This window comes from Aethalodelphis obliquidens, unplaced genomic scaffold, assembly GCF_003676395.1.
Source record: "Aethalodelphis obliquidens isolate GAN/ISIS:26980383/991018 unplaced genomic scaffold, ASM367639v1 scaffold37, whole genome shotgun sequence".
Taxonomy (NCBI): domain Eukaryota; kingdom Metazoa; phylum Chordata; class Mammalia; order Artiodactyla; family Delphinidae; genus Aethalodelphis; species Aethalodelphis obliquidens.
Window position 1 is genome coordinate 11,965,768 of NW_020837981.1, and position 14,965 is coordinate 11,980,732.

Sequence of the window (14,965 nt, forward strand, 5' to 3'; positions counted from 1 at the left end):
TTTCATACTTCAAATTACAATTATCCCATGAATTATAGACTTCTGACCCTTGCAAACTTCACATTCTAATTGACTTCTAGGGAAGGTGGACAGATACCCACAGTTCTGAGATACAGATAAAACAAAGAGTTGTAAGGCTGCCAAACTGATTACCAGAGAATCAAATATAATTTCTCCCCTTTTCAGTTTCTACCTTTACTTTCCCTATTCAACTTGAGAATAGCCTTATTTAAAAAATTAAAACTTTCATTTCTCTTTTAAAAACACAGTATTAGACAAGATGGTTAGAATTATTCATTGATTAAAATACCTCTAGTTTTTGACAACATAAATCTTTACTTTCCTGACTGTTATACTTTATATAAGAATATATTAGTCAACTTTTAATATTTTACTAATGCAGTAGAAAATCAAAATAGAATGAACTCCCTAGGAAATTCACATACACACATAAGGTCTATCCATGTTGTTGCAAATGGCAGGGTTTCCTTCTCTCTCATGGCTGAATAATATTTTAGATACACACATACACACACACACACACACACACACACACACACACACATACACACTACATCTTCTTTATCCATTCATCTGTAGATGGACACTTAGGTTGTTTCCATAGCTTGGCTATTGTGAATAATGCTGCAATGAACATGGGAGTGTAGATATCTCTTTGAGATTCTGATTTCATTTCCTTTGGATACATACACCAAAGTGGAATTGCTGGATCATACAGTAGTTCTATGTTGGTCAAACGGTACCAATTTTCCAATTATAAGATGAATAAGTCCTGGGAATCTAATGTACAGCATGGTGACTATAGTTAACAAAACTGTAATGTATACTTGAAAGTGGGTAAGAAAGTAGATCTCAAGTGTTCTCATCAAAAAGAAATGGTAATTATGTGAGATGATGGAGGTATTAACTAATCCTGTTGTGGTAATCATTTCTCAACATATAAGTGTATCAAATCATCACACTGTATACTTTAAACTACACAGTGTTATATGTCAATTATATGTCAATAAAGCCAGAAAAAAATAAAGAGCAAATTTAAAGAACAAAAAAAAAACTGAGTAAAATAAGGCCTGTACTTCTGTTATTTTAAAGAGAACATCTAGTCCAAGAATCAGGGAATAAAGAAGAAAAACATATTAGTATAGCTAATATATAGCTAACAATCCTTGGTCTACATGTTCAATTATTCCAACTTAATAAAATCTGATTCAGTAATGTCTTACTATTTAAAGGATTCTTTAACTCATTTAACTCGCTCAATATAGGATGACTACCTAAGTCAATGGGATATACAAAAATCACAGTGCCTTCCCTCTGATCATTTGAAAAGAAAAGGAATGAAGAATTCAGAGAAGAGAATAATCACTTCTGGTTGGCTGGGAGTAAGAAAAAGAAAGAATGGGATCATGGAAGAGTCGACATTGATGATTTTGACCTGAGGAAATAGGAGGTTAGGAATAAAAGAAAAAGGCATCTTAGAGGAAAGGTGAGAAAACACTGAGATGGTAAAGGAAAGAGCAAAAGAACTAGAGGGTGGAGGAAAAGTAGGAATCTTTTAAGAGGAAAAGAGAAAAACTTTAAAGGTAGATGTGGACCAGATTTTGGAGGCATTCAATACTTAGGCTTTTACTTAGAACTTTTTCTACATTAGACACAATTCTCAAAAGCAGAATGGAAAATAACAAATGTCCTAGGAAGCTGATGGAGGGGGTGGTGGTGGTGGAAGGGGAATTAACGACAGCAGTGAGTGACAATGAACATCAAGGGCAAAGAGAGAAAGATGACCAAAAGAGACACACTTCAAAATGTTATTTTAGAGGGCTATTTAATAGCATCAGTACTGTGCAAAGCCATATTGGAGTGTGGGGTAAAAAGAAAAATCAGTAAAACTAACTTTGTCTTTATTTAAATTTTTCATATTTTGTTTATCATAGATTTTTTGCATTAACTTTGGTTTTTAAAAGTAGTTCATGAAAATATCTGATTACTGAGTTTTCTGGCACTGGAGGCAAATATCCCATTTTTTCGCATAAAAGCATATTCTCGTCCGAAGTTCCCAAGGACTACTATTGTACAATAGTTGACTTTCAAACTGCTAACCTTGAGCCATCAAAAAAGGGGGTTAATTCCTGTTACAAATGTTTAAGAGGACAGGGAATTCCATAATTTTTAAAAAAGATTCCCCCAGTGGGCTTCCCTGGTGGCACAGTGGTTGAGAGTCAGCCTGCCGATGCAGCGGATGTGGGTTCGTGCCCCGGTCCGGGAGGGTCCCGCATGCCGCAGAGCAGTTGGTCCCGTGAGCCATGGCCGCTGAGCCTGCGTGTCCGGATCCTGTCCTCCGCAACGGCAGAGGCCACAACAGTGAGAGGCCCGCGTACGGCAAAAAAAAAAAAAAAGATTCCCCCAGTAACGTTATTAAAATAATATGACTTTTAGCTTGTATGGAAGGAAGGAGTTTAAGTTATGTAGAACACTCATTTATGCGAAACAGTGACAAGAGCCGATAATAAAGCATTCTGGTGTCTATGTTTTAGTCAGTGTACTAGCGAAGTGCTACCTATATGTAAAACTTTGACTGCTCTTTGAATACTGTTTCTCAACTTTACCCAGGGGAAAAAAAGTTCTTTCCAAAAGCCGTTCTCACATTTCTCTGACCTTATCAAGGTTACTTGTTACCTCTCTTTGGTGGTCGTACATGATACGTTAAGTCATTAATGACCAGTTTAAAGTCGTCAAGGAGGAGGAGGTCTATTCCTGTTGAGGCAGCAACTCGAACGCCATCTGTGAAAATTTAAATGTGAAAATTTTAAGGTCATATGTCCATAATTATTCAAGAATGGTCAGGAAAAAAGCAATCCTCAAAATAGATTTTAAAATTATGTCTTCTCTTTTAAATTTCAGTTAACTTTTTGCCTTATCCCTAAATTCTATGCTAAACAACGCTTATACTATCTGAGGCTTTTTGTTTTCATGGCCATCTTTTTGGTGAAGATTTAACAACGTGTTTTTCTGGAAGAACTTTATGAACAAGTGAAATAATTACATAGATGTATATGTGTCAGCTGGAAATCTAGGGTCACTGGGAGAGGTGCATGGATGTCTATGATGGAAGTTGGTTGAGTAAAACACCCAATGTTTTCTAATATATGGTACTTTGCAGTATAGTTACTGATTAGTTGCCAATAATCCAGTAGGGGCAGATGCTAGGGTTAGCAAAGTACACCAAGCTGATCTATTAATTACATTACAAGATGAGTTGAGAATTAAGAATATTTAAAATATTTAAACTACAGAAATGTGGCAAATTAGCAACAACTGAGTAAATCCAAGAGTAAATAGGTACTTACTGTACTAGGCTTTTACGTTTTTCTGTAGGTTTAAAATTTTTCAAAGTGAAAGTGGGAAAAATGTAAGGCGCTTAAAAAATAAATAAATGAAATGGATATCATGTCAAATGGGAATTTTTAGTGCCTTATTTTATATTGTTTTCAAACCATATGTCTTCATTTTGTAAACATTTATGTGAAAGACCTAAGAAGATTTAAAAAGAAGGTGTAATATTTCATATCTTCAGAGATGATGGCTCAACTACTAGAAAAGTTTATTCTACACCTAAGGTAATGACAAAAGGTCTCAAAAGTATAAATGTGATTGATGGTTCACCTTTGCCCATGGCATTATATGTGAGGTGCTTTTGAATGAGATCCCTGTGTATATACCCTTGCTAAAACTGAGCAATCATATTCTGAAAACTGGGAGAGAAATCACTGTCTCTCCTGACATTTGCTAAGCAAAAGATTGTGTCCTAAAGTTAAGAGCATGGGATTCTTTTGCAGTGGTGTATGTGTGTGTGTGTGTGTGTGTAAAAACAATTTGGAGTGAAATGATGGGTGGGTGGGAATTAATAATGAAGGTGTATGCCCAGTAGTGGGATTGCTGGGTGGTATGGCAGTTCTATTTTTAGTTTTTTAAGGAACCTCCATACTGTTCTCCATAGTGGCTGTATCAATTTATATTCCCACCAACAGCATGGGAGGGTTCCCTTTTCTCCACACCCTCTCCAGCATTTATTGTTTCTTGATTTTTTTATAATGGCCATTCTGACTGGCGTGAGGTGATGCCTCATTGTAGTTTTGACTTGCATTTCTCTAATGATTAGTGATGTCGAGCATATTTTCATGTGCCTCTTGGCCATCTGTATGTCTTCCTTGGTGAAATGTCTATTTAATGGCCTATGTGGGAAAAGAACCTAAAAAAGAGTGGATATATGTAAATGTATAACTGATTCACTTTGCCGTACAGCAGAAACTAACACAACATTGTAAAGCAACTAGGCTCCAATAAAAATTTTAAAAAAAAAATAATGAAGGTGACTATACCTGGTGAATAGATTGCAACTCTGTCAATTCCCCGATCCTCTTCTTGTAGTTGTCGTAAAAACACACCAACAGAGTCTGAGATAGGTTTGAGTGTGAACTGGCAGCGTTCACGCCGGGATGGTAGCCTCACAGATATCACAGGTAACCCATTTTGATACACCACTGTCACATCTGAATGAAAAAGACCCATAACCATATGATAATTAGATTTCATTATAAGTTAAAGTGACATTATTAATCTTCTTAAATGGGGGTTTATTATTATTAGTGTGGCTTAAAATGTTTTCTAAGGTTCAAGAATATGCCCTTTAGCTTTAGTTGAAGGTTATTCCAGGAAATGGCTTATGGAAGATCATATCTATCACACAACACTTTGCAGAAAAAAGAAAATATGCAAAGGATTATCTTTTAAGTGGGTCAAGGAGACGCTTTCCCAGGAATTTAAGGTAAAGTTCTTGGTATTGGTGAATACAAACCCTGAATCCATTTAGTAAATTTTTATTAAGTAGCCAGAGATTGCTGGGCCAAATTCTATACCCTGTAGGAGGTGGCTCTCGGGAGCCAGAGCTTTTTTAAGAATCTGTGGGGAATGACATGTGAAAGTACACTAATAAGTGAGACTTACTCAAGGACAATCACCTCATATTTCTGTAGTACGTATAATATTATATCCAAGGTGCTTGATAAGTAAGCATTCTTATACAACTTGGACGTATTATGATATAATAAAAAAAATTCCTTTTAAGTTCTCTTGAACATTTTCCTGAGGTTAGCAAGAGGCCAAAGCTCAACTTTTGGGATTTACTAACAAAATGTTATTAAGGGAACCATTATCATAAGCTACACAACTGAAAGGATTTTTTACAACAGAACGGCACAGAATTCCTTATTTCCTTATCTTGTTCCTTAACTGTCTTGATTTACAGAACCTTAGTCCCTAAAACAAATGCCAGAATAACTCTTTCAAAAAATTTTTCAAATGAATCTTTTAATAAATAAATTTTGAACCAGAATTTTTTACACAAGCAACCAAGCATTTAAAGATGATAATTTAGGGATTTCCCTGATGGCACAGTGGATAAGACTTCGTGCTCCCAATGCAGGGGGCCTGGTCAGGGAGCTAGATCCCACATGCATGCTGCAACTAAAAGTTCACATGCCACAACTAAGGAGCCCATGTTCTGCAATTAAGGAGCCCACCTGCCACAACTAAGACCTGGTGCAACCAAATAAATAAATAAATATTAAAAAAATAAAGATGATAATTTATCACTAGTCTGTGAAAGGAAAACAGGGTTTGGAATCAAATCTGGTATGGAATCCAGCCAAAAATAATAAATAAATAAATTTAAAAAACCCACTTAGCAGACTGCTTTAAGATGAGTGATGTCTCTTTTTAAAAAATGTTTTTAAATTTAATTAATTAATTAATTTTTGGCTGCGTTGGGTCTTCCTTGCAGCACGCGGGCTTTCTCTAGTTGCAGCGAGCAGGGGCTACTCTTCGTTGCGGTGTGCAGCCTGCTCATTGCGGTGGTTTCTCTTGTTGCGGAGCACAGGCTCTAGGCGCCCAGGCTTCAGTAGTTGTGGCTCATGGGCTCTAGAGCACAGGCTCAGTAGTTGTGGCACACGGGCTTGGTTGCTCTGCGGCATGTGGGATCTTCCCAGACCAGGGCTCAAACCCTTGTCCCCTGTGTTGGCAGGCGGATTCTTAACCACTGCGCCACCAGGTAAGTCCCTAATAATGTTTCTTTATTAGCTTTTTTTAAGACTCAAAAGATACACTCTATAGTTTTTAAGGATTCGTATCCCTCAAAATTGAAGAGCCGAGAGGAAATATACATAGAATAATAATGTTCTGGAGATTCTAAATGCATCAAACTTTTCATAGTTGTAGTCATTTACATCTTATTTCCTCGCCTGGTCTAGTAAATTATAATGCCTACAATGAATACAAAAGCCTCACACTACATTGTTCCGTGACTTAAATTTTAAAAGTAACCCTTATTGAAGCATAGTTTATAAATAACAATGTACACTCTTATTTTAAATGAACATTTGATGAATTTTGACATAATAATCAAGATAAAGAACATTTCCATTAGCCCCCCCCAAATTCTCTTGATCCGATTCAAGTTAACCCCTGGGCAACTATTGATTGGATTTTTTCACCACAGATTATATTTAGTTTTTCTAGAGTTTTACACTACTGGAATCATACAGCATGTACTCTTTTGTATCTGGCTTCTTTCTTCCAGCATAATGATTCTGAGATTCACCAGTGTTGCTGCATGCATTAGTAGTTAATTTGTTTTTATTGCTGAGTAGCATTTAAAATTGTGGATACACCACAATTTGTTCAACCATTCACCTGTTGATTGACATGTGGATTGTTTCCAGTTTTGGACTACTATGAATAAACCTTTTATGATTATTTACTCACAAGTCTTTGTGTGGACATATGGTATACCTTTTCTCATCCTTTTACGTTAAACCTACCCACGTCTTTATATTTCAAGTGGGTTTCCTGCAGGCAGCATATGGTTGAGTCTTCCTATTTTATCCAATCTGACAATCTGTCTTTTAATTAAAGTGTGTATATCATTAGCATTTAATAAATTATAAATATTGTTGTGTATGTCTGCCACCTTGCTACTTTTCTTGACTCAACTCTTCTTTCTTCCACTTTTCTTCGATTCATGCCCTCTTTTAGATTAACTGAGTATTTTTTTTTACTACATTTAATCTCTACTATTGGCTTATTAACTGTACCTTTTCATGTTTTGGGGTTACTCTATAGCAGGTATTGCCAAATTTTTTCTGTTAAGGGTTAGACAGACATTAAATACTTTAGGCTTTGTAGGCCATAAGATCTCTGCTGCAACTTTAGACTCTGCACTGTGGTGCAAAAGCAGCCCTAGGCAATATGTAAACGAATATGCATGGCTGTTTCAACAAACTTTATTTACAAAAATAAGGAGTGGACTGGACTTGGCCTATTGGGTTTGCTGAACCCTACTCAAGGGTTTACAATATACATCTTTAACTTATCACAGTTAACCTTCAAGTAATATCATACCACTTTAGGTATAGTGTAGAGAACCTTACAACAATATACTTCCATTCCCCCTGTATTGTTCTATATTTTATTTCTACATGTTATAAACCACACATTATTTTTACTTTGATAACTGATTATACTTTAAAGAAATTTTAAAATTAGAAAAATGTCTTTTATATTTATACACATATTTACCCTCTGGTGTTCCTCATTGTTTCTGGTATAGATCCACATTTCCATTTGGTATCATCTTCCTTTTGTCTCAAGAGCTTCCTTAAACATTTCTTGTTGTGCAGATATGTTGACAATAAGTTCTCTCAGTTTTGGTAAAGTGAGAAAAAGTCTTTATTTCATCTTCAATTTTGAAAGACATTTTTGCTATGTAAAATATTATAGGTTGGCTTTTTTTTTTTTTTCCTTTTAGTGCTCTAAAGAAATTCCCTTCTGGTTTGCACAGTATATGATAAATTTATGTACATTCTTATCTTTGTTCCTTTGTATGTGATATGTCTTTTTCCCTCTGGCTGCTTTTAATATTTTCTCTTTATCATTGGTTTTCAGCAATCTGATTATAATGTTCCTTTCTATGGTTTTCTTTATGATTATTCTGTTTGGGAATTGTTAAATTTCTTAGCTCTGGGGGCTCATCGTTCTCATCAAATTTGGAAAAATTTTGGCCATTATTCAAATATTTTTTATGTCTCCCACCCCTCTCCTTATGGGATTCCACTTACACTTATATTAGACCATGTGGTACTGTCACACAGGGCACTAAAACTCTGTTCATATTATTTTAGTTTTTCCCTCTCAGATTCATTTTGGATAGTTTTAATTGCTATGTATGTCAATGTCACTGATCTCTTCCTCTGTAGTGTTTAATCTGCTATTAATTCCATTTATATTGGTTTTCATTTCAGATATATTTTTCACCTCTAGAAGTTCCCTTTGTTTATTGTTCTATTTTCTATTTTTCTTCATATTATGCTTATGTTTTCTTCTCTCTCTCTGAATATAAGGGTCACATTTATAATAACTATTTTAAAATCCTCTGTTAATTCCATCATTTCTGTCATTTGTAGATCTGGTTCTATTGACTGATTCTGGCACCCCCACCCCCCACCCTGCAGCTTCTTCACATGCCTAGTAATTTTTGATGGGAGATTAGACATTGTGACTTTTACATTGCTGAATACCAGATCTTGTTGTATAGTTAAGTTGCTTGCATATTAGCTTGATCCTCTCAGGTCTTTTAAGACAGATCTAGAGAATCCTTTATTCTAGGGCCAATTTGCCCCCACTTCCAAGTTATGGTTCTTCTGGGAGTCTCTGCTGAATGTTCATGTATTCAGTGATGTCTCTCCTCTCTAGCTGCTGGGAAGTCAAATGATTTCTGGCCCTGAGTGAGCACTAAGAGTTATTCATTTTACAGCTTCTGGTAGTTGCTATTTCCTTGGAAGTTGTTATAGCCTGGCCTTGTGGTTTAGAATTTAACCAAACCCTCAGGCTACAAGCTGAAGCAATGTAAGATTAATTTCATTTGTTTCTCTTTTCTCAGAGATCAAAGTCCTGTCTTGCCTACTGTCCAATGTTTAGAAACAGTATTTTCATGTATTCTATATGGTGTTCTAGCTGTTGACAGCAGGACAGCAATTCCCACAGCAGTTAATCCTTTGTGGATACATGATTTGAATTTTTACATAAAAACTAAAAAGAAGCAAAGTCAGAAATCTCTGTTTATTCCTTCCAAAAGGAGAGTCTGAGTTTCCTAAGGAAAAAGAGGCCAAAAATAGTAATATAAACTTAATACATAGCATGTACCACCTAAAGTTTTCAATATCTAAAGTAACTTGAAATTTTTTTCATTTTCTTTCTCATTTTTAAAAGAATCCTTAGCAATCCATTGTTTCCCTAAGGTCAGAGCCAGCAACATAAATATTCCTATTAGTTCTATAAGCAGTAATGATGATGGGGTCATAAAATTAGGTGATTAACTTGTCTACCTGGTGCTTTCTTCCCTCCAATCCAGTCTTCTTTCTATTGATATATGCAAAAATATTCACACACAGATTTCAAGAAGTAGACAGAGTTGGATTTAAATAAAAGATAGGAATCTGTGAATCTTAAACACATAAAGTATGGAAGATTTCACTAATACATCAGTTTCACAGGAAAGTGCTTAGGGGTTACTGTTTTTAAATAACTGAGACAAAGTCAACAGATAAAATTAAGGTCTTTATCACTCAGTTTAACTTTTTCCTTTAAAGATTATGAAGCCTTTAAAAGGAATTAAATATGAAAGCTTTGAGAAACTCTGCATGGATAGCACATTTCAGAACTGACAAACCTTTATTACAATACTGCTTTTGAAATAAATCCCCAGGTCTCCTTCTTTCCCACACACTAGATTGTAATGCAAATGTTAGATTTCTTGTTTTGCAACCAAAGAATAACAATTACCATAGTTCCTCAAGTTTAACAATATAAAAAATTGCTGTTGGTTGTAGTGAAGTCACAATGGGAATTTACAAGCTAATGATAGCTGTCAGCTACTATTCTCTAGAGATAAATACTCTTTTTAAGTGTAAATTGCATCAAGTAACTTTTTGGTTGGTTAAAAAAAATCTTTTGCTTTGATTTCCATTTCAATAAGTAAGAAATAATCTAAGTATGTTCTATAGCAGTGTGGTTCAAAGAAACCTAGAAATTATGGGGCATCCCATACAAATACTGAGAGACAGAATATGACAACTGATTTAGGAATAAAAAGTAAAGACAAGGAATTTTCCTGAGTAAGAAGAGAAGTGCAAGGACAACAGACACATGGGGTTGAAGAAGTAATATATTAAAAAAAAAAAAAAGCTTTGGAGCATTAGGTGTAGAAAAAGTCATATAATACAAATGCTTGTTATTTAGCCAACTGTTAAAAACTCAGAGTAGGAAAATTAGTTGGTGCTCAAAATAATTAGTAAAATCTCCTCTAAAATATATCATTTTATGAACACTGTTACTGAATACAAATTCGTATGCCTGATGCACAGTGAGGCCAAACAAACCGAAACGTCGGAGTATGAAGCAGAGAAAGGTTTATTGCAGGGCCAGTCAAGGAGAATGGGTGGCTTGTGCTCAAAAATCCCAAACTCCCCAATGGTTTTGGGGGAGAAGTTTTTATAGGCAAAGTTTGGTGTGAGGGCTGCAGGGTTTGTGACTTTCTTCTGATTGGTTGGTGTTGAGGTAACAGGGCAGTGCCCCAGGAATCATGTGCCCAGCCTGAAGTTACCATCTTCCACCTGGGTCGGGGCCTTAGTTCCTGCAGAAGAACTCAAAGATACTATCATGTATATTCCTTGAGAAGGAACCAGGACCCTGCCCCAAGGCTGCACTATTGCTTCTTAACTGTTCCTCCCTTGTTTCTGCATTCCCTCCCCTCCCTGATTAGCAACTGTTTGAATCAGCCCTTTGGAACTCAGGGAAGGCTGAGGCTGAATGAAGCCCATTTTCTACAAACAAGAAACAGGGACACAGAAAGGACTTGTACCCAGGAGCCCCACAGGGTCCTGCTTGGTTTCAACATGACTGTATATCTCTTAAGGACTTATTATGAACGGGAACTGGTACAATAAGGAAGCACATTTAGGGTGTTTTCTGCAGAGATACTTTGAACTGAACTTTATATTATATGATGGATGATTCCAGTGGTTTATGATCTTGCCATCATCTGTTTCTTTTCTTTCCCTTTTCTGTTCTATTCTGCATCAAGAATGTGAAATACAATAATAGAATTTTAGTGTTGGAAGGGTCAGAGAAATCATACAGACTAAGCCCTTCTTCTACAGCTAAGAACAATAAAGTCCAGCAAGGTTAGATGAAGTTCCTAAGATCCACCCATGTTGTCCCACATGGCAAGACGTCCTCCTTTTATATAGCTGAGTAATATGCTCTTGTACATATATACCACCTCTTGTTTATCCATTCATCTACCTATGGACACATAGGTTGTGTCAATATCTTGGATATTGTAAATAATGCTACAATGAACACAGGGAAAAATACCTGGAAGTAGAATTGCTTAATCATATAGTAGTTCTATTTTTAATTTTTTGAGGAACCTCCATACTGTTTTCCATAGTGGCTACACCAGTTTATCAATACATTCCCACCAACAGTGCATGAGGTTTCCCTTTTCTTCACATCCTCCCCAAAACTTGTTATTTCTAGTCTTTTTGATAATAGCCATTCTGACAGGTGTGAATGATATCTCATTGTAGTTTTGATTTAAATTTTCCCGATGATTAGTGATATTGAGCACATTTTCATGTGTCTGTTGGCCATCTGTTTGTCTTCTTTGGAAAAATGTCTCTTCAGGTCCTTTGCCCATTTTTCAATCAGGTTGTTTGTTTCTTTGATATTGAGTTGTATGAGTTCTTTATATAATTTGGACGTTAACCTCTTCTCAGATATATCATTTGCAAATATCTTCTCCTATTCAATAGGGTGCCTTTTCATTTTGTTGATAGTTTCCTTTGCTGTGCAAAAGCTTTTTAGTTTGATGTGGCCCCATCTGTTTATTTTTGCTTTTGTTTACCTTGCCTGAGATGTATCCAAAAAATATTGCTAAGACCTATGTCAAAGAGTGTACTGCCTATGTTTTCTCCTAGGAGTTTTATGGTTTCAGGTCTTATATTTAAGTCTTTAACCCATTTTGAGTTTATTTTTGTATATGGTGTGAGAAAGTAGTCCATTTTGATTCTCTGGCATTTGGCTGTCCAGTTTTTCCAACATCATTTATTGAAGAGGCTGTCTTTTCCCCATTGTATATTCTTGCCTCCTTTGTTTTAGATTAATTGACCATGTAAGTGTGGGTTTATTTCTGCAATCTCTATTCTGGTCCATTGATCAATGTGTCTGTTTTTGTGCCAGTACCACACTATTTTGATATGGTAGCTTTGTAGTATAGTCTGAAACCAGGAATACAATACCTCCAGCTTTGTTCTTCTTTCTCAAGATTCTTTTGGCTATTCGGGGTCTTTTGTGTTTCCATACAAAGTTTGGGGTTATTTGTTCCAGTTCTGTGAAAAATGCCGTTGGTATTTTGATAGGGATTGTGCTGAATTTATAGATTGCCTTGGGGAGTATGATCATTTTAACAAGATTAATTCTTCCAATACATGAGCATGGTATATCTTTCCATTTGTTCGTGTCATCTTGATTTCTTTCATCAATGTCTTACAGTTGTCTAAGTACAAGTAGTTACCTCCTTGGTTAGATTTATTCCTAGGTATTTTATTGTTTTTGATACAATTGTAAATGAGATTGTTTTCTTAATTTCTCTTCCTGATAGTTCATTGTTAGTTTATCGAAACATAAGTTTTTTTTTTTTTTTTTTGGCTGCACCATGCGCCTTCCAGGATCTTAGTTCCCCAACCAGGGATCAAACCCGTGCCCCCGCAGTGGAAGTGCAGAGTCCTAACCACTGGACCACCAGAGAATTCCTGCAAGAGATTTCTATATATTAATTTTGTACCCTGAAATTTAACTGAATTCATTTATTAGTTCTAATAGCTTTTTGGAGGCATGTTTTAGTTTCTGATATAAATTAGGCTAACTTTTTTTTTCTTTTAGAGCTGTTTCACATTTTACTCCTTATGCCATCTGAAATATACTTTTGTGAAATAACAAATCAATTGTAACAGCACCATTGACTCTGCCCCTTCTCCAGATTTTCAAAGCTAATTCTATCACATGTCACATTTCCATATATGCAAGGTTTCTCTAATCTGATCCTACAATCTTTCCTGTACCGATACTCCACTGTTTTGATTATTATGGTTTTAAAAGTACATCTTAATATGTGGTTTAGGTAAATCTTTCCCCCCCTTTCTATTCCAAATTTATGTTAAGTATTTGTATAGTTTTAGTCTTTCATATGAATTTTTGAATAAGTTCATCAGCTCCTATTGAGGTTCATATTAGCACTGTAGTGAGTTTATAAATTTATGTGAGGGAAACTGACAATTGTTACAATGTTGTCCTCATATTCATTAACATATTATAACTCTGCATTTATTTCTATCTTTTTTTAGGTCCTTCAATAAAGTTTATTCTTCTCAATAAATGCTTTACAGATTTTTTAATTAGTTTTCACTCATAGATACTTTCAAATAATTTATTTTTAATATTCACTTCTCTGTTCATAAATATAATTCCAAAAGTCCATATCCTTTTTCATTAAATTATGATATATTAGACAAAACATAAGATTATCATTTTAATAGAATAAATTAAATATTATTTAGGTGATAGTAAGGCCCTTCCTTATACATTAAGGCAAAAACATCCTCAAATTTACTTAGATATGTAAAATAGATGATTTAAAATTTCTTTAAATTATTCATAGTATATTAAAAATGCTAAATCTGTCACATACTATCATTTGAAGAACACTCATTTTGAAAAGCAGGTAAATATTTATGTAAAAAATATCTTTTTATATCAGTATAAGAAAGTCCAATTATAGAATCATAACTTTAGTAGTTTGATAAATCCAGTCATTTGGGTCCTTCCAACTGGTAGTATAAATGAACTTAGTGAAATCAGCTATATATTTCATTGTGAACCTAAGGTGAATTAGTATTTGTATAACTGAACCTCTCTCTGTAGAACTATGTAAAAACATTTGTGTGAAGTTATTACGAGGCTTAAATGATAAAAGTTGTGAAAAGACTTAAAGTTATAAATCTTTTTAAAATGCATGGTATTATTGGTTTTATGTTAAATAGTAGTACAACCTATGTACCTTTCATTAAATCTGGTTCTTTTAGAATCTGTTTATGAAGATAATTAATCTCTCATAAATGTTAAAAGCATTTGTGCTAAGTAAAAGGTCATCCTCTTCCTTCCTTCCATTCATCTACTCATTCTACTGAGAATTAACTATTTTATTTTGCTTTTGTAAAAATAAAATCCTGTCCTAATATAGTGCTCTAACATATTTTTCTTTCTACGAATAATGCTTTTGGGACTTCCCTGGTGGTGCAGTGGGTAAGAATCCGCCTGCCAATACAGGGGACATGGGTTCGAGCCTTGGTCTGGGAAGATCCCACATGCTGCAGAGCAACTAAGCCCATGTGTCACAACTACTGAGACTGCGCTCTAGAGCCCACGAGCCACAACCACTGAGCCTGAGTGCCACAACTACTGAAGCCCGCATGGCTAGAACCCGTGCTCCGCAGCAAGAGAAGCCACCACAATGAGAAGCCCATGCACCGCAATGAAGAATAGCCCCCCACTCACTACAACTAAAGAAAATCTGCACTTGGCAATGAAGACGCAATGCAGCCAAAATAAATAAATAAATAATATTTAAACAAACAAAAAAGAATAATGCTTTTTATGGTGCTGCTTTGAAAGTAACTTCATTAAACCTTGACCCTTGGTCCACTTTAATTTCTGGGTGGTAAAAAGTTGAATATAATCCTAAAGTACAAAGAGTGAAGTGCAGTAGAAGAAT

The 14,965-nt window shown here is 35.2% G+C and overlaps 1 protein-coding gene across 4 annotated transcripts in view; it reads right to left on the bottom strand.

The window, feature by feature from the left end:
- MCU (mitochondrial calcium uniporter) overlaps positions 1-14,965 on the bottom strand; it is a 202,763-nt gene that overhangs the window by 21,720 nt on the left and 166,078 nt on the right. For all 4 annotated transcript variants that reach the window (XR_003437879.1, XM_027129932.1, XM_027129930.1 and 1 more), the window contains 2 exons: positions 4,401-4,571; positions 2,698-2,802 (listed from right to left, as the gene is read on the bottom strand). Coding sequence is in view for 3 of the 4 variants with exons in the window: in XM_027129932.1 (XP_026985733.1) it covers positions 2,698-2,802; positions 4,401-4,571 (276 nt within the window). In the remaining variant the exon portion in view is untranslated. The remainder of the gene's footprint in view (positions 1-2,697; positions 2,803-4,400; positions 4,572-14,965) is intronic.